The following is a 26,332-nucleotide window of genomic DNA, read 5'->3' as shown; positions in this document are numbered from 1 at the left end:
TCACTGGATGAAGAACCCTTGAGTACCCCACCCAGTTACCCCCAACAGACTGGCTGCTCTCAACTGTTGTTTGGTGCATAAATACAAACCACAGTCAGGATTTGTTCACTTTCTAAAGATGAATTCATTTGTTCATGCTTCTCTGGACCTCTGTGGTTAGTCCACATACAGGTACGCCCAGCCTACCTTCGTTCTCACCTGTGTGGCGACGTCAGTGTTGTTGTGTATGAGTGAGTGAAGGACTGAGTTTGAGTTTCTGTCTGTTGAACTGAACTCAGATTATTTGTAATTTTTTTTTACTGAGAATGTTTAGAGACAGTCTGAATGTCTGAGAACAAAATGCTTTTGTTCATTGGTGCATTTTTTAAATTGAGGTGCTGCGATAGTCCAAAGCCGAGACCCTAACATTGAATGAAATGTATTGGTGGGATTTCAGAGAGCTGTGCATAACGTACATAAACGTCAGTGAGCTGAAGCAGCACTGTGAAGAAGATCACGTTTTTCAGTAGTCTTGAGATCAATGTCTCATGGAGGCTTCACCTGTTCACCTGTAATGACCTACGCCTGTATTCACACCTCTGCTCGTGTGATGACTCACATGATCAATATTCGGTCAATGACCTTCAGGACAGAGGTTAGTGTCACAGTTTCAATGTAGAAACAGACACAGTTACTCTTAATGACCTCTTTGCAGATATAAATATTTAGTTCTCTTCCTCTGGTTCTGTTTTTATCTCACATTTACATCACCTGTCAGAGAACAGGTAAACGTGTACTTGTTAAACAGCTTCTAGTCTCAGGTGTAATCAGCTAAATCAGCTGCTTCACCCAGAAGAACTGATGTAGTGTCTGATAGACTTCATACTTCTGTGTTTCTTTCATAGAAGTTGAACCAGAACCAGAACGGCCAGAAAAACCACAGCAGCCATGACTGTGATGATGAAGGAGGAGGAAGAAGAAAGAGCTGGAGGAGGAGAATAGGTGGTGTGAGTGTTTGTTGTTGTAACGGAGGCTGTGGTTGGAGGACCTGCAGGAGACATGATAAAGCTGGTTCAGTCAGTTTATGATCAGTTCAGCAGATTGTCTTTATACAGGAAGTGATGTCAGTGTTATGACCTTTGACCCTCAGAAAGCTCTGAGGAGATGATCCAAATTCATCAGTAGAGACCTTCATCAGACTGCTGCACATTAATCATGATGCTGTTTTGGTTAGTTGTCCATTAAAGTAGAAATAAGCAGTGACTATGCCACCAGTTTTGTCTTTGCAGCGTAGAGTGACATCACTTCCTGTCTTTTCAGGAAGTGTCAGGATGTCAGGATCCTTTCTTTATATAAAAATGAAAACAGCGTGCTGTTATTCTGATGATTAAATGAACGTGTCATGAGGGCCAGAACTGAGCAGAACCCTGGAGGAGAAGCAGGGTTTAACAACATTTATTGGTCTAGCACAGGTTAACACTTGGCAGTAGCAGAAAACAGCGACACAGAATGTAACAGTGACTTGGCGTGAGAAACCTGGTAACGTGGTTGTGGACCAAAAGCGGAAATTGGGCTTGAAGGGTAACTGGAGCGTGACAGCTTAGGTCTAGCTGTCACACAGAGGAGAAAGGAGAACGGAGTTAGAAGAAGGGGAAACACTGGAGAGGGTGAGTTTAGCTGTATTTATAGCTCACTGGGAGTTGGAGTGAAAAACGCTTTGAGGGAGGGGCAGTGTGAGTCCAGGTGAGTTGGATGGTGTGAGCTGGCTGATCTACGTTCCACAGGTTTGGATGGAGCGGGATGGCAGGCCGGTGAGGCACGGAGAGATTTCCAGAGTGAAGATAAGTTGTTTGAGGTCCAAGGGATGAGCTTAAGGTAGAGTAAGAGACGTGGAAAACTAAGGCACACGACACCAAGGGACATGAACGCCAGCTCCAACATGGAGTAGCTGACTAACTGGTGGAGAAGGAACGTCAGTGTGAGGCTTAAATATCTCCAGCCTGATTGCCAAAAATCAGCTCCAGGTGAGTGGAGCAGATGAAGAGATTATGGGCCTGCTTGGGGCGGATATGAAAGAGGTTCAAGAACCTGGTGGAAATTTGCAGCCACTCACCTCGATTGTAACGGAATGACACACCAGTAAACTCCACTGATTTGTTGTTTGTTTGAGTTGATGCTCCCCACTCAGGCTCTCAGCAGCTTTGGGTGAGTGGACAGTAAAGGTACTGCAGGCAGGTCTTGCAAATTAAAAAAGCACATTCTTGAAGGTTAGATGTTTATTCCACCTCAGCTGTGGGATGAACAGTGTGAAAAAGCTGTTTCATGGATTCTATTTGCAGGTTTACGTCCTGTTTGAGTCTCACTTTGCTCATATTTGAAGCTCATCATCAGAAAGTAACAAAGCATACAAACTCTGAGAGAAATTAAATTTGACTCAGTTGACATGATGGAAAATTTGTAAACAGAAGAGGAAGTGAAGACTATACAACAAAGGCCGGTCAGACAAACATTTAGTACATGCAGCTAGCAGCTGTGGTTTCCTGAGTGAAAGCTGATATCTGATGATTGTTGGCTGATATCTATACAAACCATCATGTTACAGAAACTGAAAACATCTCTACTTGATTTCCTCTTCACAACATGACAAACAAATATCAAATAAAACCAAAACACAAAAGAAGATGAGTGAACTCTTCCTGTCGCCTAAACAACACATGAAACTGTGGACAGACCTGAACAGATTTGATTTTAGAGTCAGTCAGTGAGAGCTCACACTCTGTTAGTGTGTCTATCTGTGACAGATGAGTGAAGCACTTCAGTGTTTACACTCAGTGTTTGTCCTGGACCATGGTTCACTTCATCTACTCACCTGCAGTGCAGACAGCAGCAGCACACACACACCTGCAACAGGAGGTCAGAGGTCACTGAAGGTCAGAGGTCACTAAAGGTCAAAGGTCATTTAAAGACACTGTTAATTTAATGTTACAGTCACATAGTCTTTGGCTGTTGCCAAATTCAGAGGCCGCATTTGTAGGCCGAATAGGTCACAGTGAGGCGATGAAGGCTGTTCATATTTGAAGGCTCCTCCAAATGTGGCCCACAAATGCGTCCTCTGTCTCCCCAGATTTGAAGGATGGGTCTCGTGAATCCTTCATGGGCAGCCATAAATGCAGCAGCAAGGCGCATTAAGATCAAATGAACATCGTGGAGGGGAAATCAACAGAGGACAGGAAATCTCTACCTTATCCCACTGAGATTCAGCATTCTGAACAAGCTGAAGATGAGAGAGCAGAGCCGGGCTGATACCAAAATAAAGACTATCACAGTAATCAAGCCTGGATTAAATAAATGCATGAATAACTTTCTCAAAGTCAGCCGATTACAAAATGTTCTTATTTTCTGCCCTGAGCTGGAAGAAGTTGGCTTTTACAACGGAATTGATTTGTTTCACAAATGAAAAACTGCCATGAAAGAAATCACTTGCAAATTTTTTAAACAGGAAGTTCTGGAGTTTTCCAAAGGGCTAAGGTCACCCTAAAGATAATGACGGGGCTCAAATCGTAAAATCTACGTTCTTTGATCATTTACATGCAAAATATTTAATGTCAACCATGATTTTAAATCATTGGGTTAATCTAGCAAAACTGCACCAGCTGTTTGTGGTCAAATAGCTGCTAAAAGGAGCTTAGTAATAGTAATAACAAGATAATAATAATAGTAATAACATCTTGGAGATTGAGAGACCAGTGACGGACATCTAGAGCAACTGTAAAATTGGCATGCAGTTTTTGCACTAAAGGAAAATCACTACCATCTCATGCGCCTACCACATTGGCGCCAGCTGTGGCCTCAAGGCTGGAGCTGGACAACAAGACCTTTCTCCATGATAACAGACTGTGTTTAGAATCTTCGTTCCCATCCTTTGCACCCCAAACACCTCTGCATGCTTATCTCCAAGGCCGAGGTCAGGGGGCAGATCTGGGCCCAGCGCATGCTACAGGACCAGATGTGCTGTCTACACCGGCTTACCCCCACCCCTGTTGCTTGTGCTTCTATGGTGTATTAAGAGTCATTGAGTGCTTAGAACAGGTACTGCTGAAGGGATTGGCTGAACAGCTGTCCCAATCCAAGGAATGGGTACGAGTGCAAGGATAGGTTGTGTCTTGGCCACTGTCACCCCAGGAGTAGGGACAGGCATGGGAAGTAGTTGGACACCAGCCAGGGTGCAAAGGTGGACTGGGCCTTGGATGTCCTCACGCTGGGAGCAGGTGACGGCTGGACACTAGCTGTTGCTACCTGAGGAACTGATATGGTTGCAGGGACAAGCGGAGCCCTAGCTGCTCTAGGCAACTGGGACTGACTGGACCACAGCGACCACCATTCAGGGAACTGGAAAGGGTGCAGGGGAAGGCAGGGTACAAGCCTCTCTGTGAGCAGGAACAGGCAGAGAGACAGGCTCTAGGATGGTCACGGGAGGGCAGAAACAACCAGAAAGAAAGAAAGCAGGGAAACTATAACTGATACGGGAAAATTTGACTGAACCACACGGCGTTGTTGAGGTGGAACTGCTGAGTGAAACAAAGCTGACCTTGAGGAGACAGGCATTTGAGGAGGGAGTTTGTGGGTCGTCTTCTTCCTTCTACTCATCATCATCATTTTTAGTTTACTGTAGTTCATGAGGTCATGGTATTTCATTCTCAGTAATAATTTGATCCAGTTCAGCACACTCTCATGTTCTGTCAGACACTGTTTATCTTTTCTTTCTTCATGGCGGGAAACAGTCCACAACGTTCGAACAGCAGTTAAACTGAACTTAAACACATAAAACACTTCGTGGTTTATCACACCGGTTGTTTTACCTGTGATCATTTCCCACTGGTGTCAACAAGGAAGCCCTGTCACGCAGAGACTTCAGCTTCTCTCATCAGTTAACCACACGAGCAGCACCTGTTTTGATGTGGGTGAATGAACGCTCGACTCTGGGAAAAAACAGCTACTGACTCAGGTGACTTCACCATTTATCTGCTTTTGATGTGACTGCTGCGTCTCACACAGGAGAACTTTCTCCCGTCACTTTGGTGACTCTGCATCTTCATCAGCTCCTCGTGCGTCGTGTGGAATCCAAAAGGTGGCCTAACCTCATCTTTGATCTCTCTCTGAGCGACTTGTCAACTTTATTTTTCACCAAACACACCTGGATAAAGAAAATTTCCCACATTTATTTTGGAAAAGGGCAGACGTTCATACTAACCTGAACTGACTCACACTATGTACCAATCACATTCTTCCAGTGCAGCGATCTGTTGAAGCTGCAGGATCAGTGCCACGGCTGTCTGACACTGTCACTGTCCCATTTTTCAAACAGTGAATCGACCACAGAGACCACAGTAAAGGTTTAGTGGAAACCAGTGACAACGTTAACTGTAAAACAGGAAACTAGCGAGAGAGCTGCAGACCTGCTGTGGATCCTGCGTTCCTGTCCCACTTTCAAAACTTTTGATATATTTGAGGTAAAAATATTTTTTTCCATGACCACATGTTACGACCTCAAAGTAGTGATGCTGTTTAAAACAAATAAAAACAGAATCCAATGATTTTCAAGTCTCATATTCTCTCAAAGACAGAAAACCAAACACATGTCAGAAGTGTCATTTTGTAATGCTCCTGTACAGCCTTGCCTTTTAACATCATTCTGGAAATGTCTGTGAACTGAGGACAGCAGCTTTTGGACTTTTTGGGAGTGGGATGTTGCTCCATCCGTGTCTGATGGAGGGTTTTAGCCGCCCAGCAGTCCTGGCTCTTCTTTGTCCTGCTTCTGGTTTCATGATGCTCCAGATGTTTTCATTGATGAAAGATCAGGACTGCAGGCAGGCCAGTTCAGCACCTGACTCTCCTACTATGAAGCTGCGCTCCTGGAATAGGTGGTGTGGTGAACTGTGTTCATTGACAGTCATTTCTGGAAGTGTTCCTCCTCCAGCTGTTGGTCTTTGGTACCACTTGGTTTTCTCTTCTTTTAACCTGTTTTTTGGTATTGTATTGTTAATAAAATATAAGATTTACAAATCTTTGTATTCTTTGTTTATATATTTTTTAAATTATTTTTAGAAAATGGGTTTACATTTAAATTTGTCCAGAATAAGAAACTTTCAGATTAATTTAGAGACAGAGGTCAAATACACATGGCAGCATGAAGAGGGGAAAAAAAGTCTCATCTTCTTCAACTCTCAATTTCTCTTGCTTTTATCGCTCATTTATGTCACCTGCTAGAATGTGTACCTGTAGTGTTTATGCTCAGGCTGGAGTAAATCACTTCTGGTTGGATGACTGACATCTTATTGGCTGACTCTCTAATGGTGACCTCGGCATATGTGACATCATTTGTAGAGGCTGGCTGGTGTCTCCCTGCAGAAATGATGTGATGTGAATGAACGTTGGTGATCACTTCACTGCTGTAGGATGTTTAGAAGACCTTCATAGACAGTCTGATGTTACAGGTACAGGATTCAGGAGCAAAGACTCGTTGATTATGGATTAAGCAGAGCCATGATGGCAGCATCAGAGTGATGAGACCACAGAACACTGTTCCTGTATCATACCACCTTAACAAGTGACAGCCAATCAGGAAAAACAACCCAAACTGGTGTTTGTGTCTGTGGGGTTTTAGTCTGAGTCTAATTTCTAGGGAGTGATTCTAAAATTGAAACCCTGATGGAAGCTGTCTGGACCTGACTTTGAATGAGAGATAAGCCCAGTTTATATCAGTAATACTTTTCATTTTTATGGACCCACTTCCAGAACTTTTAAAACTTTTCAGTTGGGCCATGGGAACGCATCAGTCTAAAGATGTTGGGACCCAGTGCTCTACAAAATAAATGCAGACAGGAAAGTCCCTCAGATTTTCTCAAGTGAAATTTCAAAATATTTTAATTTGCTGCTTGAACCAAAAGAGCCCAGGTGGGTCAGACAGATATCATACCTGTGCGTTTCTTCCAAAGAAGCTGAACTAGAACCAAAACCAGAACCACAAGGACCAGAGAACCTACAGTAACTATGACTGGGATGATGAAGGAGGGATTAGGAAGAGGAGGAGGAGAACAGGAGATATGGATGTTTGCTGATGTTTTTGTTGTTGTTGGTGTTGGTGTAGTAGGATCTGCAGGAAAGATATGAAGCTGGGTCATTCAGTTTGTTATCAGCTCAACAGGTTTAAGCTTTAACAGGAAACAGTGTTCTGACCTCTGACCCTCAGAAAGCTCTGAGGAGATGATCCAAACTCATCAGTAGAACACCAGTAGAGACCTTCATCAGACTGCTGCACGTTAATGGTGATTATGTGCTCTGATTTAGGTCCAACAGGACGTCCATTAAAGTAGAAATAAGCTGCAGCTGTGCCACCAATTTTGTTTTTACAGCGTAGAGTGACATCACGTCCTGTCCTCACAGGAAGTGCAGGGATCTCCAGGATCACTTCTTTATCTGAGGAAAAGACCCACAGAGTGATGTAGAGGTGGTATAACAGTGTGCTGTTAGTCTGATGAAATGAAAGAATTCATTACCTGATACAGTGATGTTGACTTCTTCACTCTTCTCTCCAGCTTCACCTTCACACCAGTAAACTCCACTGACTGGTTTGAACTCATCAAAAACACAGGATGGACCATTTATCTTCCCAAAGCCCCGCCCACCTGCTCCACATGACTCAGTCGCACTTCCTGTGTCCCTCTTCACCGTCCATCCATCAGAGCCCAGCTGACCTTCACATGTCAGAGACACTGAGGCTGCTGTGAAGAACTGCTGAAGGTTTGGACTGACGCTCAGAGAGACTGGAGGACAGACGGACAGTTTCTATCAGTGTTTACACTCAGTGTTTGTCCTGGACCATGGTGCACTTCATCTACTCACCTGCACAAACAGTCAGTGCAGACAGCAGCAGCACACACACACCTGCAACAGGTCAGAGGTCACTGAAGGTCAGAGGTCACTGAAGGTCAGAGGGCAGGAACCTGTTTCAATCTGGTCTTGTTCCAAAAACATCACATTAAAGGGGGGAGACCTTTAATTCACTTTTAAGGTTCTGTTTAGGTTTTAAAAGTACATTTAGACTTATAAACATCACACAAAGCGCCAGCTCAGTTTTAACACATGCTGACGAAACTATGTTGGTACACTTGGTCTGAATGAGGTGGGCGTCATATCTGTTTTGACACTCTAACACCCTGCACCTAAACATTTCCCAAACTAAGCAGATTTTGGGGAATTGTTGATTATTGGAAGCAGAAGAGAAACTGCTCCCCACTCAGGCTTCATGAAGACTCAGCAGTTTGGGGTGGATGGGCAATGTTGAATAAAAGAGTAAGGGGTACAGCAGGCAAGAAAAGCATTCTCAGGATTAAACAGTCAGAACTTATAAACCAAATTCATGGGATAAGGGTTAGTTGTTTATTCAGCATCAGCTGATGAATAAAAACCTGGAGAAGCTGCTTCATTGATCTTTATTCACAGGTTTGAGTCCCAGATTGCTTCTGTTTGAAGCTCATCATGAGAAAAATAACAAAATACACAAAAGTAAGGTAAATGACAAAAAAACAGTCTCCAGTCCTTTCATTAGAGTCCACATGAAGGAAAGTTTGCTCTCTATAGTGGAAGTGAAGACTACATAACAGACCAGAGGAGCATGTGGTACCTGCAGCTAGCAGCTGTGGTTTCCTGAATGAAAGTTGATCTTCGATAAAAAAAAAAGAGGTTGCCTGACTTCTCTACAAGTCAACATGTTACAGACGACAAACTGGATATGAAGGTCCAACTCTCTGAGTCCAGAACACACGATGGATCTGAACTTTGAGATGAAAATAGGTTCTGAGCAGCAAAACGTACAAACTGTTGATGAGACAACTTCAAGTCACATACAAACACACTTTCATTGTCCTTCTTTCACCTGTCAGGAACAAATTTCTCTTCATGTGGTGCCTCTGAGTTAAAAGTGTGAGCTGCCGTAAAAAAACAAACACATTTTACTTGATTTCTGTCAAACTTGACGAACAAATATCAAATAAAACAACAAAAAACACTAAAGAAGAAGAGTGAACTCTTCTTCTCTCATAAACGTAACTTCAGACTTTGGACCTGAAGAGATTTCATTTTAGAGTCAGTCAGTGAGAGCATCCAGCACACACTCTGTTACTGTGTTATAAGATAAATGAACGCTATGAGTGAGTGAAGGATTTCAGCGTTTGACTCACCGAGGAGCAGAGACACAGATGAAGTCTTCATGTTGTCGGGACGACGACTGGCAGCAGAGTGACACCTTCAGCTTCACCACTTCCCTGTCAAGATCATCACGCTGCTGCTTCTGGACAGCGAGGACGAGGAAGAGCTGGTGATGCGCAGTTAGCTGATTTGGATCAAAGCTGGCTCCTTATTTGGTACAGAGGAGGGAAGTAGAGGGCGGAGGTGGCTGTGAGCTGGGGTTTAAGAAGCTGCTGTACATCCAATCATCCAATCAACACTTAGGAACTCTTTCAAACCAGCAATCAGCAGCATCCACCTGCCTCAACAGTCAACACACACATATCCATACTCACATCTCAGAGAAAGCAGAGAAAGATGCACACCATCCCGTGGGAGGAGCCAAACATCTAAAAATATATGACACGTGATCATGTATCATGAAATTTAGCCCCACCCCAAAATCAAACATTTCTCCCCTAAAAGAAATGGACTTAGGGTTCAGAGTGTGTTTGGGGAGTGTGGGTTCATCTTGTCTCCACACTGGGTGAGTGCTGATTATTTGTATATGTGTGTATGAACAACACGTTCTCACTCCCAAAGCGTAACATTTTACGCTAGGTGACAAATCGTCAACATATTACGTTTTCGGCTACCCACCACGTTCCTAAATGACGACCTCGGAAAAAAGAGGAAATATGAGAACCGTCTGGACTGAATCTACACATGTTCGCTCTTTTTCTTCAACTCGCTTAGAAACACGCTATTTAACATCATTATAGTCCTGGTTAAGGCCAGGAATAAGGTTATGGTCAGGGCTAGAGATAAGGTTAGGTTTAGGGCTGGAATACAGGGCTGGAACAGGATTACCGCGGGAGCGTCATTGCACTGGATTCCAGCCATAACCCGCCGCGTACCATAAGAACGCCGAAGGTCTCCTTTCGCGTTCCTCACGAACGCCGCGGGACGTGACAAAACGTCGACATGTTACGCCTCGGGAGCGAGAACGGGCTGGTATGAAGGTGGTGTATGTTTGTGTCTGTGTGTGCATGTTTGTCTATGTCTATGTGTCAAGTCAGGTCTCACATACTGGCTCACTCCCGGCGGCTGCTTGGCAGGGCCTGGCATCCGTGACTCCGTCAGGCCCCTTTGGGGGGTGGAGGGCCCTCAAACCTCGGTCCGCTCTGGTGCAGCTGGCTGCTGGCCCTCTCTGACTTCTGCACTGTGGCTGCTGGGTCACATCCCATATAGGCATCTCCTCAGCTCTTTCAAGGAGGGTGGAGCATCTGCCCATCCGGTGGTCCTGGGGGGGGGGGCTGAATCTTGTCCATGCCCGCTATGACTCCCCACACCCACTATCAGATCGTTACACGGAAAAACCTTCTGAATACAAGTGCACACAGGTGTGTGTCAAGATGAACCGAATCAACCTTTTGGGACTGCAGGGAGGGCACTGGCTGCCCCGAGAGCGAAATGCCGTGACCTGTTATTGGAGATACAACATCAGGAAATCTTTATATGGTGTTAACCTGCTGTGCCCAGAAAATGGCCCAGCTCATGGTGTGTTTGAAAAGCTGGGAAATCTAATATTGGATGCACTTAAGCTGCAACTGGGAACCAGCAAGGTAACACATTCACATTTAATGAAGTTTCGTGTGAGTGAGCAAGTATTTCACTGAGGCAATTCAGTTCAGGGGGATGTGTAGGCTGGGATATCATCCACGTAGGCTTCTAGTTGAACAGCACTGACCAGCCTCATCAGGAATGTTGCTCGTTCACGTCTGCTAAATTTTTAAATCCAAAACTTCAATTATATTGTACGAAATGTTCAGGTGTGACAAAAGCATGTATGCATGATTACAGTTTTTACTGCCACGAGGACTGGACCGGATTCTGGACCGGAGTTTTCCCCATTTTGTGGATAAGCTGTCGGTCCACTGTTTACCTCAGCTGTCAATGCTGGAGCTGAGAAATGTCCACTTTTATTTACTCTCAAACAGGGTGTAAAACTTTGTGCAAGTTAATAAAGCTCACTGCTGACCGAGGACAGCCATGCTGAGGTGAGCTGTCGACGATATGCTAAACTGTTGGTTAGCGTTGGTATTAGCCTCTGTTAGACTGTGCCAGCTGCAAACAGCAGCTAACAGAGGCTTTTCCACTTTCCTTGAAGTGGATCCTTCATCATTTGTTTCTATTCATGTTTTTTGGCAGTTCTAGTAAATTGTAAACTCAGTCAAGAGAATCTGGATAAATCACAGATATTTTTACAGTACTTCATCTGCAAACAGACTGTTTTTCAATGAGGCCTAATACTTTTCTTATGTTGAAAGCTGATAGCTGACAGGGTTTGATGAATGTCTGTGAGAGATTAGAGATTCAGAACAGAAACGCTAAGGCTGCTAGTGTTTGTCTTTATACCATTTTTCTTGTATCCACTGATATTAGCTAATAAATGTACGGTCTGTACATTTCTTCTGTGTGTGATGATGATTTATTTGTATAAAGAAAAAACTAGCTGTCACAACACAAATCAGTCAAATGTCTGATGTTTTACATATGTATATGTGTTACAGTGCTGCATTTCTGCCCTGACCTTTGACCCCATGCTCAGACTAAAGGTTCACACAGGCGGTTAACAATCAATTTCTGTGTAAAGCATCATTTGTAGTAAACATTTAATGCCTGTCTCAGTTTTACACAACCTGATGGAAAAGAGAAGGAGAGCAAAGGTCAGTGAAGGGAACGACTGTAGTGCAAATACAGGTGATGTCAGTGAGGATGTGACCCTGCTGCCCTCTCCTAAACAGAGGAGACATTGTTACCCCAATACTGTCAGGCCAACATGAGTCAGCAATAAAACAGGGAAGATGTGGGGTTAATGCGCACTAATGTTAAAGAAGATTGTGTCACAGGGTTTTAGAGAAGCATTACATGTTAACTACAGTAGCTCCATAATGAATGAGTAACACGGGAAAAAGCTATCCTGTAAAATTCAAACAAATCAAACAGTTGGAGCTGTTTAGTAAAGGAGCCGCCTACTAATATCATGTGAAAATGTTTAAGAATTCAAGAAAATTGTTTCACCTTCTTGTACACAAACCAAAGAAACTTCCAGACATTTCACCAGAAAAAGATGACTCTGTTGATCTCACAGTTTTCCATGCTTTCATCTCCTCGAGTCTCCTCACGTAGTGCAGACTTTACTCAGTCAAGAGTCCAGCTCGTTCAAAACTCTGCTGCCACACTTTCAGCATATTTAAAAAACAGCGCTACACTGGCTACCTGTGATTTTACCATATTAATGGCTACTTTTAAAGCGTTCCTTGAGCTTGTTGAGACCCACATTACAAATGATGTTACGTCCTCAGATCAGAGCCCCAAATAAAGCTTATTGTTATTCATTTTTTTATTATTGGCTCCAATGGAGAGGTTGTTGTTCAGTTCCACCTGGAAACACAGATCCCGTTTGAGTTGCCTCAGGAAGCTCATCTAGTGCAAAACTGCCAAATCAAACATGCTGAGCTACCGGCTCCACCTGTTTATTATTTATTAATAATACATTATAGAATGTGTTACTGTTTATCTGCAAGACCTTCATTAGGAACCTGGAATTTTAAATCATTATGCTATTATTATCATTTCAAAATGCCAATCACTGGCTGTCACTACAGGTCTGTGCTGGACTTTCAGTAACAGCCACTTCCATGCAACAACTGCCTGAAACATAGTACACTAAAAATGAATTCTTTACAAATCCCTTTGCAGCCCTGGCAAAAGCCTGCTTTTAGTAAATGGTAGAAGGACTGGTTCTTATGTAGCACTTATATAGCGCTACTCTGACGCCACAGCCAGGGTTCAGTTTATCAGCAAGAGATTTTTATTTAAACAAAGGAATAAACTGAAGGCTTATTTTTGGCCAAGACAAACATCAAAGTTGAAGGCAGCTGGACATTTGGATGCAGAATGTACACTTTTTAAGCAATGGCAAGAAAAACAGATGACCAGGGCCTTCATACTGAAAAACAGGACAAGCTCTAAATCTTAGCAGGGAGCTGACGGGACTGGCAGAGAGAAAATCCTCTTCTTCCCATCCTCCTTTAAATTTGATCTGGGAAACTCCATCAATAACTCAGCCCTGATGCACAAGAGAATGAGAAGGAGTAGATGGTTAAAAGAGAATCCAGGAGATGAAAAGACAAGAAGAATAGAGGAGCAAAGAAATTATCACAAGGACCCACAGTGGACAAAGGGTCATAATCATATTTTGTGAAGCAATAACTTGTTGGATAACAGCTGAATGTGTACCTGCAGTGTCCTCGGACTGGAGAAAACAACATGTGAGTGTGTATCTGTAATTTTATTGGCTGATTGTCTGAAGTTCATATCCTGATAGGTGACTTGACTCAGACTTGATGACAGCGTCCTTTCTGCAGGAATGAGAAAGACGAGGATTTAAACAAGAGACAAAGAATAAAAGATTCTAAACCGAAGACGTCTGCCAGCATGGAGCACAAACTGGGAGTCATCAGGACGCTACAACACAGAGCGAACACCATCCCCACAGACACAGCGGCCAGGAGGAACATCACATCAAGAAGGCCCTGAGTAAATGTGGTTATCCCAGCTAGTGATGTGTCGGTCGCGAAGGAAACTCTCAGAGCCGACTCTTTGACGTGAACGACACGAGCCGGCTCCTTATCGCAAGCCGTGGGTTGTTTTTTTTTCTTTCTCTCACCCTCTCTCTCTCTCGCACTTTTTCCGCTTCACTGAGCAGAGGGGGGAGGGGCGGTAGTGACACTCAGTAGCACAGGAACAGAGCGGGAGGGAGAGAGAGAGAGAGCAGGGACAACAACGTCACATTAGAAAGGTATAATAATCATCCACAACTATTTTCAGTTGCAGATGATAAAGGATTCAGAAAGTTTATTCATGCAGGTCCATATGACAGAGAATGTGCATCTTGTTTTTGTTTTCATATTATAATTTATATTTAATTGTGTTGTGGTTTGCAGTGTTTTGTGTTGTTTCACTTTAAATTTGTTTAATAGGAAAAAGCTGAAAATTTAAATAGTTAAAAGTTGAAATGTGACTAGTTGGTTTTTGTATTATATGATTTATTTATTACATTTTATGTGGAGTGAATAAATAAAAGTATATTTACGGTGGCCCCTACAGACAAAGCACATACAAACTCCGAGGCATGTACAGAAGAGAACAGAAGTGCTCCAGGATGCTAGGGGGCAGTATTGAGCTTTTGTTACCTAGTGGCTACACAATCCAGCAAGTACCAACAACCGGATTTGGTGTGTGGTAGTAACAGGTAAATGAACATATTTTTTCAATTATTTGACTATATATGAGTTGTACTGCCTCTGCTATGGTTGGGCAGTCAGCTAAACTCCTTCCCCACATCAAGACTCTGATGACACGATTCCCGGTTCACAGGTTTATTGACACAGGGAAAGGTGAAACTGTAACAAACAGTACAAGGCATAATCACTGTACTTATTCACCATGTACATATATAACGATGAAAATATATTAACCCAGTTTTTTAATATGTCAACATGCAATGTTCATATGAATTACTTCCCTTTTTAAGTCAAATACAAACATCAAATTATGATTTTAACAAGTCTTGCTATAATGAATGCCTCCAATTCGTTTGTCATTCCCCTTTAACTAGCTCCATAAGTGATTGCTAGCTTAAACTGCACAAGATAGGTTTTATCATTAAACTTACAGAAAAATGAACTTACTTGAAAGAAAGTGGTCTATACATGCACATAAAATATAAAACAAGTCTATACATACCCACAATGCTACCAAAGGCATAGGATGTATGTGGATGCCACTGGATTTATCTGGCTAAGGCCACCATGCTGCACATGCCTTCTCCTTAATTCACAGACTTACTTCCTGTTTACCGACGACATCATGTCCTATTACAGACTACAGGTTTTAAGGTGGCACCAGAGAGTTACAATTGCATATTTAAACATTTACCAAATCCAAGAAAACAGTCTACCTTAAAAACTTTTGATATCAGAACACTCCCCGCCTGGCGTGATTAACGCCACCACACTTTGTCAATGACAGTTCAACACCTAGACATCTGAAGCCAGAAGAAGTACTATTTCTGTAATGGGTCTCACAAACAATGTTTCTCCTCCTGGCTTGATGACCTTGACCTCGACCTGGCGAACTTTACCATCTTTGCTTTGGAAAGTTTGTGTTACCAGACCAAGTGGCCACTTATTTCTTTGTACTTGACTGTCCTTGAGGAGAACAACATCCCCTGGCTTAATGTTTGGGTTAGATGACTGCCACTTCCTACGTGATTGCAATGTTGGAAGGAACTGCTTGCGCCACCTGTCCCAGAAGGTGTTGGACAGGTGCTGGACTTGTCTCCACTGATGCTTGTAGAGGTCAGCAGCTCCAAACTCTCCTGGAGGAGCAGGAACACAGTTTACCTTCTGTGTTAGAAGAGCAGCTGGCGTAAGAATGAATGAGTTGTCGGGGTCAGTTGTTACAGGAACAAGAGGCCGGGCATTAATGATGCCTGCTACTTCTGCCATGAAAGTTACCAACACTTCATGGGTAAGCTTCCCCTTGAGCTGGAGGAACATGGAGTCAAGAATCCTTCTAGCCAGACCAATCATCCTTTCCCACGTTCCACCAAAGTGGGAGGCATGTGGAGGGTTGAATGTCCAAGAGCATCCTTGGGCTGACAGATAAGACTTGACGCCATTGTGGTCGATGTTAGAGGGTATCTTCAAGGACTGACAAGCACCCACAAAGTTAGTGCCTCTGTCTGATTGAATACTTTTGACCGGCCCTCTAACTGCTAGAAACCGCCTTAATGCGTTGATAAAGCTGGATGTGTCGAGGCATTCTATGACTTCAATATGTACGGCTCTTACGCTCATACATGTAAAAATCACGGCCCACCTTTTGCTGTGTGAGAGGCCTCCTCTAGTCCGGCGTGCAGAAACACTCCAAGGACCAAACACATCAAGGCCAACATTTGTGAAGGGAGGGTCTGTTGAGAGACGATCTGCCGGAAGGCTGGCCATTTTTTGGCAGCTTACTGGAGCTCTAAGTCTTCTGCATGTCACACATCGGTAGATGATGCTGCTCACTTTTCTCTTTCCACCAACTATCCAAAATCCAGCTGCACGGACGGCCCCTTCCGTAAAGAGACGCCCTTGATGGTGAACTTGTTCGTGGTACTGTCTAATGAGCAGGGTTGCAATATGATGATTCCCTGGAATAATCACAGGAGTCTTCTCACTCTGAGCAAGACTCGAATAGTGAAGACGACCTCCGACTCTTAGTAGGCCATGTGCATCAATAAAGGGATCGAGACTTTTCAGAGGACTACTTCTGGGAACCTCTTTGTGTATTATGATACATTTGATCTCCTCGCCATAAACCTCTTCTTGGACTGTTCGAATGATGATGTCTGAGGCTTGGGTGGATTCCTCAACACTAAATCCTGTCTTACAAAGATGCCAGCCCTTACAAGGTTTGTTTGTTGTGATCATGTTGTAACAACTGGCAATATGTTTCAGATGGGCGATTGCACGAGTCAGTGACTGCCACGAAGAAAACTTGGTGAATCGCTGGGACCCAAGTTGCTTGGATGCTGTGGCAGTGCTTAATGTGGACACAAGCGGTTGGATGTCTGGATCTGAACCTGGGTCCACAAGATCAAAGGTGATGTCAGGGATGTCTTGCTCTGGTTTGGACAGAAACCTGGGTCCACTAAGCCAGTTGGTGTCTTTTAAAGTGCCTGCAGCAACAGAACGTGTTGCATGGTCTGCAGGGTTCTGGTTTGTGGCCACGTAGCGCCACTGGCGTGGACTGGAGGATCTTCGAATGCGCAGGACCCGATTACTTACGTACACATAAAAACGCCTGGTCTCGTTACAAATGTAGCCCAGAACCACCTTACTATCTGTGTAATAAGTCACAGCATTAAGCTGAAGATCAAGTTCTGCTGAGATCAGGTCTGACAACTCAACAGCCAGTACTGCTGCACAGAGCTCTAATCTCGGGATTGTGTGCTCTGGACGAGGAGCCAGCTTGGCCTTTCCCATGACAAACCCCACATGCTGGTTTCCAGCAGTGTCTGTGACTCTAAGATATGCTACTGCAGCAATAGCTTTTGTTGAAGCGTCAGAGAAAACACACAATTCTCTGTTGACAGCTGTCGATGGTGAAGTTTCAGTGTAGGGTCTGGGTATCGTCAGACTTGACAACTCTGTCAGTGAAGCTCTCCACGAGGCCCAAGCTTCCTCCTTGTCTCGAGGTAATGGCGCATCCCAGTCACCATTCTCAGCAGTGAGCTCTCGCAGAATGGCCTTGGCTTGTATGACAACTGGTGCTACAAACCCAAGAGGGTCGTAGAGACTGTTAATGATAGATAAGACTCCCCGGCGAGTATAAGGTTTTGTCTCCTGGGAGACACTGAAGACAAAGCAATCTGTTTGAAGGTTCCAGTTGAGCCCGAGACTGCGCTGCATCGGTACTGTGTCTGCATCAAGGTCAAGATCTTTAAGGTCACTTGCATAGTCTCTTGAAGGAAAGGCTCTCATGACCTCCTTCTTGTTTGCTGCGATCTTATGCAGCCTCAGGTTAGACCTGGAGAGGACATCCTGTGTCTTCTTTAACAAGTTGATAGCTGCTTCGACTGTAGGCAGAGACTTCAGTCCATCATCTACATAAAAGTCTCGCATCACAAAATGCTTTACATCAGGGTCAGCATGGAACTCACTGACCTGAACGGATTGATGCAGGCCGTAAATAGCCACTGCAGGCGAGGGGCTATTCCCGAACACGTGGACTGTCATGCGGTAGTCCACGATATCTTTGGAGAGGTCATTATCATGGAACCATAGAAACCTTAAGAAGTTTCTGTCCTCTTCTCTGACCAAGAAATAGTAGAACATTTGTTCTATGTCTGCTGAGAATGCAACAGCTTCCTTTCTAAAGCGAATCAATACACCCAGCAGTGTGTTGTTCAGATCAGGCCCCCTCAACAGCACATCGTTGAGTGACACACCATTGAATCGAGCACTGGAGTCAAAAACTATTCTGATCTTCTTTGGTTTCTTGGGATGGTACACACCGAATGTTGGTAAATACCATCGCTCTTCCTCCTCACCCAACGGAGGAGCCAACTCTGCATGACCATTTTTGAACATCTGTTCCATGAAGCTAAGGAAGTGTTCCCTCATTTCAGGCTTCCTCTCAAAGTTGTGAATGAGAGACTTGAGACGCTTCAGTGCCTGAGGCCTGTTGTTAGGAAGCTGCTGACGTGGACTCTTGAAGGGTAAAGGGGCTACCCAGCTGTTATTTGTGTCTTTCTGTAGTCCAGCCTTCATTATTTTCATGAATGAAGCGTCCTGAATTGAAGGAGCAACTTGGTTATCCTCTTTGGTCCTCTTGAACACATTGCATCCAAGATGGTCAACATCGCAGATGGACTCTTGCTCAGGACATGTTGGAAGATGGTCTGCAACCTGGATGGCGCTGTACCTTTCTTTAACACAAAACACATTAGGGCATGGGTTAAAGATAGATGGCCTTCGCAGCTCTGTGGTATTTGTATAGAAGGAGCTGATTGCTGATGGCCTATGGACACTGCCAAGACACACATTGCCCACAACAACCCACCCCAGATCTAACTTCTGAGCATAGGGCTGGTTGTGTGAACCATTCACCTGTTTGCGGACTTTATGTACTCTGATAACGTCCCGCCCTAGAAGAAGCATGATCTGGGCATTTGAGTCCAGATCTGGGATGAGGTGTGCCAGTTACTTTAAATGTGCATGATGAATAGTGACATCAGGGGTTGGAATCTCATCCCTGTTGTTGGGAATTTCATTGCATTCTGTGAGACTGGGTAATGGAATGCGGACAGTCCCATCAAGAGATTCCACCTCATAGCCACTTGCCCTCCTACCTGATGATTCTTTTACTCCTGCACATGTTCTCAGTATGTATGGCGCACATGGGCTTTTGTCACCAAACACTTCAAAAAACTGTGAGCGAACTAACGACCTGTTGCTTTGCTCATCCAAAATTGCATACAGCTTCACTGCTTTTTCTCTGTTCCCAGCTGGATATACCTTCACGAGGCATATTTTGGAACAGGATCGGTCCATCAGATCTCCCCCGCAAACCTTTGTGCATTTGGCTGTGATGTCCGATTGAGGCAAAGTTTCAACTTCCTCCCCGGCATGGTCTGGAGCAGGGTCCTTCACTTCTATCCAAGGTGCAGGCCCTGGATGTAGAGCTGTGTTGTGCCTTTCACTTTTGCACTCAGAACACTGCACTTTGACCTTGCAATCCCTAGCAAGGTGTGATGATGCTGAACAGCATTTGAAACACAAATTGTGCTCCTTCAAGAACATCTTGCGCTCATCAATCGGTTTTTCTCTGAATGCACGACATTTGCGTAATGGGTGTGGTTTCCCATGAATGGGGCATACTTTATCACAATCATCAAGCTTTGATGAGAACTTACTAGAATCAGAACTAGCTCTGGAGTATACGTCCGTTTTACAGACTGAGATTCCTCTATGCTTGTTTGGCTGCCACGCTAACTTTTCAGTCCTGGGGCTGATGTCTGTCTGAGTGATGAAGTTGAAGCTTGGATCGTTGGCAATGCTAGCCTCCTGGCTAACAAACTCTACAAAAAAGGTAAAGGGCGGATACGGCACATGGTCTCGCCGCTTGTACGATGCGCCAGCTGAAGCCCACTTTTCTTGCAGACGAAAGGGGAGCTTCTGCACGATTGGGTTGACACCTCTTGCTGTGTCAAGGAATGAAAGTCCAGGTAGGTCTCCTTCATCCTTAGCTGAAAGAAGTTCCATCAGAAGATCACTCAACTTTGTTAACTTAGCATAGTCTCGATTTCCTACCTTTGGAAATGTGTCAATGCGCTTGAAGAGAGAATCCTCTATTGCCTCTGTTGAGCCGTAGGTTCTATCAAGTCTTTCCCATATCATATCCAGCCCAGCTCCTGGATGATTAACATGAATTGCTCTGATCTGCTCTGCGTGTTCTTTTGACTCCTTGCCAAGCCACTTTAAAAGAAGATCCATCTCTTCACTCGCAGTCAAATCTAAGCCACTGGTTGCAGATAGAAATGAGCGTTTCCAGGCTCTGTAGTTCTGTGGCTTGTCATTAAATTGAAGTAAGCCTGTAGACACAAGTTCACGGCGTGCAAGATATCTCACAAAATCATTTGGGTTGGGGCTGCCATAGTTGGCGTTAGGAGATATGGGATAGGCTGAGGGAAATGCACCACTATAGTCATTTTGAGATCTGAGATTCTGGGTTGGAGTAGCAGAACTGTGTTCAAATCTTACTTGTCGTGGCTCGTGAACATCTTCTTCCTTACAGATCTGAACTCCATGTGAGCTGGGGAACGGCTGTGATTTTGTTGGCGTAACACTTTCATGCCGCTGATGCTCTGTCTCTGATACTTTGCCTTGGTCCGCAACATACTGTTGTGTTCGTTGAATAGTTTCTAGAGGGTCAGAATCTAGTACAAGGTCACAACTACGTCTTTCACTATTGATATCAGCTGCAGCTTCTAGCACTTCTGCCTCCGCAATGGCTGCAGCAGTTTCTTTCTTATATTCTAGCATTTGCATTGAGGCTTCCAATTTAGCCTTTTCTAGTTTTAGGTTTATTTCCTCCTCAGCATAAGAAAGACGAGCCTTTGCTGCTTCTGCACGTGCTCGTGCCTTGGCTGCAGCAGACCCAGTTGATGATGCATAGGAGTGCACAGAAGGAGCGTGCGAATGCGTTTTTGACATGGTTGTTTCTTCTGACTGGGACTGAACAATTTCTCAGCGAATCTCTGCTTAGATGTGCTAATTGTCCATTAGTTGATTGTGATGATGGTCTCCCTACCATCTGTCGGCGTTTCCACGTTATCTTGCCCGCTAGGAAGTGTGGTTTCACTGTACTGCCTCTGCTATGGTTGGGCAGTCAGCTAAACTCCTTCCCCACATCAAGACTCTGATGACACGATTCCCGGTTCACAGGTTTATTGACACAGGGAAAGGTGAAACTGTAACAAACAGTACAAGGCATAATCACTGTACTTATTCACCATGTACATATATAACGATGAAAATATATTAACCCAGTTTTTTAATATGTCAACATGCAATGTTCATATGAATTACTTCCCTTTTTAAGTCAAATACAAACATCAAATTATGATTTTAACAAGTCTTACTATAATGAATGCCTCCAATTCGTTTGTCATTCCCCTTTAACTAGCTCCATAAGTGATCGCTAGCTTAAACTGCACAAGATAGGTTTTATCATTAAACTTACAGAAAAATGAACTTACTTGAAAGAAAGTGGTCTATACATGCACATAAAATATAAAACAAGTCTATACATACCCACAATGCTACCAAAGGCATAGGATGTATGTGGATGCCACTGGATTTATCTGGCTAAGGCCACCATGCTGCACATGCCTTCTCCTTAATTCACAGACTTACTTCCTGTTTACCGACGACATCATGTCCTATTACAGACTACAGGTTTTAAGGTGGCACCAGAGAGTTACAATTGCATATTTAAACATTTACCAAATCCAAGAAAACAGTCTACCTGAAAAACTTTTGATATCAGAACATGAGTGCCTGTGTATAAATACACACACAAGACACACATGCTTTCAATTGTGTAACTTAAGTGATCTGCTCTGTTTGGAAGTTCAGTTAAAGCTAGAAATGTGTTTTGGAGTTTGCACGTGCTTTGTGTCGTGGTCCTCGTGCCTCGCTGGCTGACTCTGTGTTTGGCAACATGTTTTGTTTGGTTTTTTTCCTTTGCGCTCTCTCTCCTCTGCTGGGGCGGTGCTCATTACGGGGTCCCGCCCCTGGCCCACACACCTGTGCTCACCGTCACACCTGCAGCCGATCCCAGCTGATTTGGAGCACTATTTATGACGGCGGACCTGAACCTGTATCTGTGAGTTTGAGACTATCCCTAACCTGGACGTCTTTCTCTGTGTGTATATAGATCTGCCCTGGACCCGAGAGAGTGTGTGTGTGTTTGGAACCCACTGAGAGCAAGTATGGGATTAATCCCTGCTTCCCCCCGGACCCTGGAGCCCCGGACCGTTTTTAATTAAAGCAACAAAACAACCTGAAGAGCCGCTTGGGAGCCCGAAGAGCCAGTTCTCTAAAAAGAGCTGGAAATCCCATCACTAATTCCAGCTGGACTTTTGTCAAAACCTGTAGTGATACTGTTGTGACAGGAGTATCGGAGCAGTTGAGATGCATTTTTTCTAAACACTGGGTCTCTGTGGAATTTGAACCCCAAAACACGCTGCGCCAAAAATTGTTCCACCCCAAGGATCGGGTCTCGTACTTTATCAATAAAAGTGTCTCTATATGTTTCATGTAAGATAAGTTCTCTGCTAAACAATGTGAATGGGGACCGTTTATAATTGAATTATAGTATATAATTATATAATTATTAAGGAAAATTTATTTTTCCATGTAAAATGTTTCATCTAATGAGCTCTGGGGGGGTTGACACACTTTATACCTATTTTTTTGTTCCAAAACAGCAAAGCTGCAACCAGAATAAGATCCAGAAGACCCAGAGAACCCAGAGCAGCTACAGGTGAGATGATGGAGGAGGACGATGTAGTAGGAGGGGAATTGAGATTGGTAATTGTTGTTGTTGGTGGTTTGGTGGCACTTGGTGAAATGGTGGTGGTGTCATAGACATCTGCAGGAGAGATGATAAAACTGGGTCATTGAATTTATTATAAGCTCAGCAGGTTTGCTTTAAACAGGAAGTGATGTCAGTGTTCTGACCTCTGACCCTCAGAAAGCTCTGAGGAGATGATCCAAACTCATCAGTAGCACACCAATACAGACCTTCATCAGACTGCTGCACTTTAATGGTGATGTTTTTCTCTGATTTAGGTCTAACAGGACGTCCATTAAAGTAGAAATAAGCTGCAGCTGTGCCACCAGTTTTCTTTTTACAGCGTAGCATGACATCACTTCCTGTCAACACAGGAAGTGCAGGAATCTCCAAAATCACTTCTTTATCTGAGGAAAAGACCCACAGAGTGAGTTAGAGGTGGTATAACAGTCTGCTGTTAGTCTGATGAAATGAAAGACTTCATTACCTGATACAGTGATGTTGACTTCTTCACTCTTCTCTCCAGCTTCACCTTCACACCAGTAAACTCCACTGATTGGCCCGCTTTGCTTATCAAGCAAACAGGATGAACCATTTAACCTCCCGAAGCCCCGCCCCCCTGCTCCACATGACTCAGTCCCACTTCCTGTGTCCCTCTTCACCGTCCATCCATCAGAGCCCAGCTGACCGTCACATGTCAGAGACACTGAGGCTGCTGTGAAGAACTGCTGAAGGTTTGGACTGACGGTCAGAGAGACTGGAGGACAGACGGACAGTTTCTATCAGTGTTTACACTCAGTGTTTGTCCTGGACCATGGTGCACTTCATCTACTCACCTGCACAAACAGTCAGTGCAGACAGCAGCAGCACACACACACCTGCAACAGGAGGTCAGAGGTCATTTAAAGAAAGACTGAGGCTGCACAGTTTTTTTTTTTTTTGTTGTTGTTTTTTTTCTCTCAGGAAACTTTTTAATCTCCTGAAGTATCTGCCACAATCTAAGGAGCTTGGAAAGAAAAGCGTCTGGACTTCTTAAGTTGCTTGAAGACGTTTCACCTCTCATCTGAGAAGCTTCTTCAGTTCTAGGATCAAACGGTGAAGAGACCCACATTTAAGCTCAGTGGGAGTTTCCCACTGAGAGGGACAATGGACCCCCTGATGATCCTCTACCTAATCACATGAGCCAAGGTGTGATAATGGGTGTGGGTCACAATCAGCCAGGGTTTTACTGCTACTACTTTGTACTTTCTTACTTTGAGTACATTTCACAGTCTGTACTTTTTTTTACTTTTACTTGAGTTAATAAGTTGAATCAGTACTTCATCTTCTACTGGAGTATTTTTGAACAGTAGTATTTGTACTTCTACTTAATTATGGAAGGTCTGTATTTTTGCCAGATCTGTGAGCCACGCAGATTAAACTACACAAACACCACCGTGCACTGTAACAGGAACAGGAAGTTATAAAATACCACCGAGACAGCAACGCAGGTTAGCCTGTCTTTTCCTGTTTTCTATACATTTTTTGATCAGATGGCAATCAACGGTAAACATCACAGTGCACAGCATTGTAAACAATGGAGAAGGAACTGTGCATGGATGAGCTTTCATTCATGTGCAGAGAAGAAAGTGTGGGACTAAGAAGCCACCCTTCAAAAGCACAGTTTTTATTTTCAGATTTGCGGCCTGTTTCAGTCCCACACTGCTGCTGTTTAAAGGTCATCATGTCAACGGGAATGGGAACTTTAACAGTCAAAACCGTCTGTGGTTGTTTGAATACACTCAGTCCTCTTAATGGAAAATTGGCTGTGAATAGAGGAAGTGAAGACTAGATAAAAGAGGGGACGCAGTCAGAGGACCCTGTGCTTCATGCAGTCAGAGGCTGTGGTTTCCTGACTGAAGAGATGTTTGATGAAAAGAGGTCAAGTCTCTTTTGTTCTTTTGGTCTTCATGTTGCTGACACTTAGCTGGGCAGAAAGTTTAATCGCTGACTTAGTCCAGACTATATGGTGACTTTCCTGCAGGATTCCAGGTTAAACTGCTGAGAGTCTGAACCTCTGAGAGGTTTGCAGTGATGATGAGATCGATTTAAACCGAAAAACTTTCATCATGCATGTTTGAAACCATTTTCTATCACTCTTCATACATTTCAGTTAAAACTGTGAGCTCCATTATTCAACATTAACATCACTTCTTGGTTTCTGCCCAACTTCACAGCCACCAATCAAATGAAACCAGAAAGACATAAGAAGGAGAATGAACTGTTCCTCTCGCCTTGACGAAACTTTTCAGAATTTTTACATGAACTTTAAAGTCAGTAGCTGCAAGCTTGTAACTGCTGAAAGGTTGTTTTCCTGCCATATTGTTTGTTGGAGCTGTGATAAATAAATCGATGATTTTAGTGTTTGACTCACCGAGGAGCAGAGAGACCGGTGCAGTCTTCATGTTGTCTGGATGACGACTGAACGTCAGTCTGAGCAGCAGAGAGACGCCTTCAGCTTCAGCACTTCCCCGTTAACAGTCTTCAGTACGTCACGCTGCTGCTCCATCACAAAGAGGCAGAGCAGCTTCTCCAGCAAACATCAGTGAATGACATGTTCCGTTGGGTAATTCAGCTCCTGATCTATAATCCTTTTAAAAAACAAATTCCCTTTTCCTACAAAATGTTAATTGAACTCACATGTAGTTATAAGGAAAAACAGACTGTATGTGTCCAAGTCCAAACTATAAATGTATATCATCACTTTAGCTCCATCTTTGTAGAAGTAGTCGGTTTAAATCTGGTTTTACTATCTTAGAAAACATTATGAGTTGCAGCACTTTATAATAACTAAGAAGCTGTAAAATTAAAGGTGTTGAGGTGGCAGGCAGGATGTAGGACCCAAACGCAGGACCCAGAGACAGAATGATTAACTAAAGTGGCAGCTTTATTGCTGGAGAACATTCAAATAGAAATAGAAGAAAACAAAACTAGAAACTCAAAACTTAAGCCCAAACTAGAAACCCGGGAAACTAGAAAATCAAACCAGGAAAGAGTGAACCAGAACATTACCAGAAGCACATAGAAAACAAAACACAGTACAGTGAGGGTACAGCACAACAACTAACAGAGAAACACAGGGCTTAAATACACAAGCAGGACTACGAGAAGATGGGGAAGAGGTGGTAACACATCTGGGACAAATCAGGCCTAATGACAGAAGGGAAGCAAAACCAAGCACACTGCACACAGGACAGGGACTATCAAAATAAAACAGGAAACACATGAGGCACAGACTTGATACTGAACAGAGGGAACACAGAGCACAGGGACAGGACTGACAAACTGCAACATGAGACACGACTGAACAAGAAAATCAGCATGAAGACAGCACTAAACCTTGAGTAAACATGAGGGCTACAGGAAGAAAACCCAAGTACTAGAAATCACA

At 43.8% G+C, this 26,332-nt stretch overlaps 1 protein-coding gene across 2 annotated transcripts; it reads right to left on the bottom strand.

Annotated features, from left to right (window-relative positions):
- Positions 1 to 5,178: 5,178 nt before the first annotated feature.
- LOC120720378 (low affinity immunoglobulin gamma Fc region receptor II-like) lies at positions 5,179 to 26,332 on the bottom strand. 2 transcript variants are annotated; one of them, XM_040010045.1, is made up of 8 exons: positions 10,295 to 10,859; positions 9,219 to 9,393; positions 7,882 to 7,923; positions 7,536 to 7,802; positions 7,216 to 7,455; positions 6,956 to 7,132; positions 6,256 to 6,381; positions 5,179 to 5,997 (listed from the first exon to the last, which is right to left on the bottom strand). In XM_040010045.1, exons 2-8 carry the CDS (start codon positions 9,247 to 9,249, stop codon positions 5,993 to 5,995), a joined length of 888 nt encoding a protein of 295 aa, XP_039865979.1. In that variant the 5' UTR covers positions 9,250 to 9,393; positions 10,295 to 10,859; the 3' UTR covers positions 5,179 to 5,992. The 2 variants fall into 2 exon arrangements, with proteins under 2 accessions (XP_039865979.1, XP_039865980.1); XM_040010046.1 differs by lacking the exons at positions 7,882 to 7,923; positions 9,219 to 9,393; positions 10,295 to 10,859 and adding exons at positions 23,739 to 23,780; positions 25,316 to 26,332.

Source organism: Simochromis diagramma, unplaced genomic scaffold (genome assembly GCF_900408965.1).
Source record: "Simochromis diagramma unplaced genomic scaffold, fSimDia1.1 OVJJ01000580.1, whole genome shotgun sequence".
Classification (NCBI taxonomy): Eukaryota; Metazoa; Chordata; class Actinopteri; order Cichliformes; family Cichlidae; genus Simochromis; species Simochromis diagramma.
This window is presented reverse-complemented; position numbering and strand designations above follow the sequence as displayed.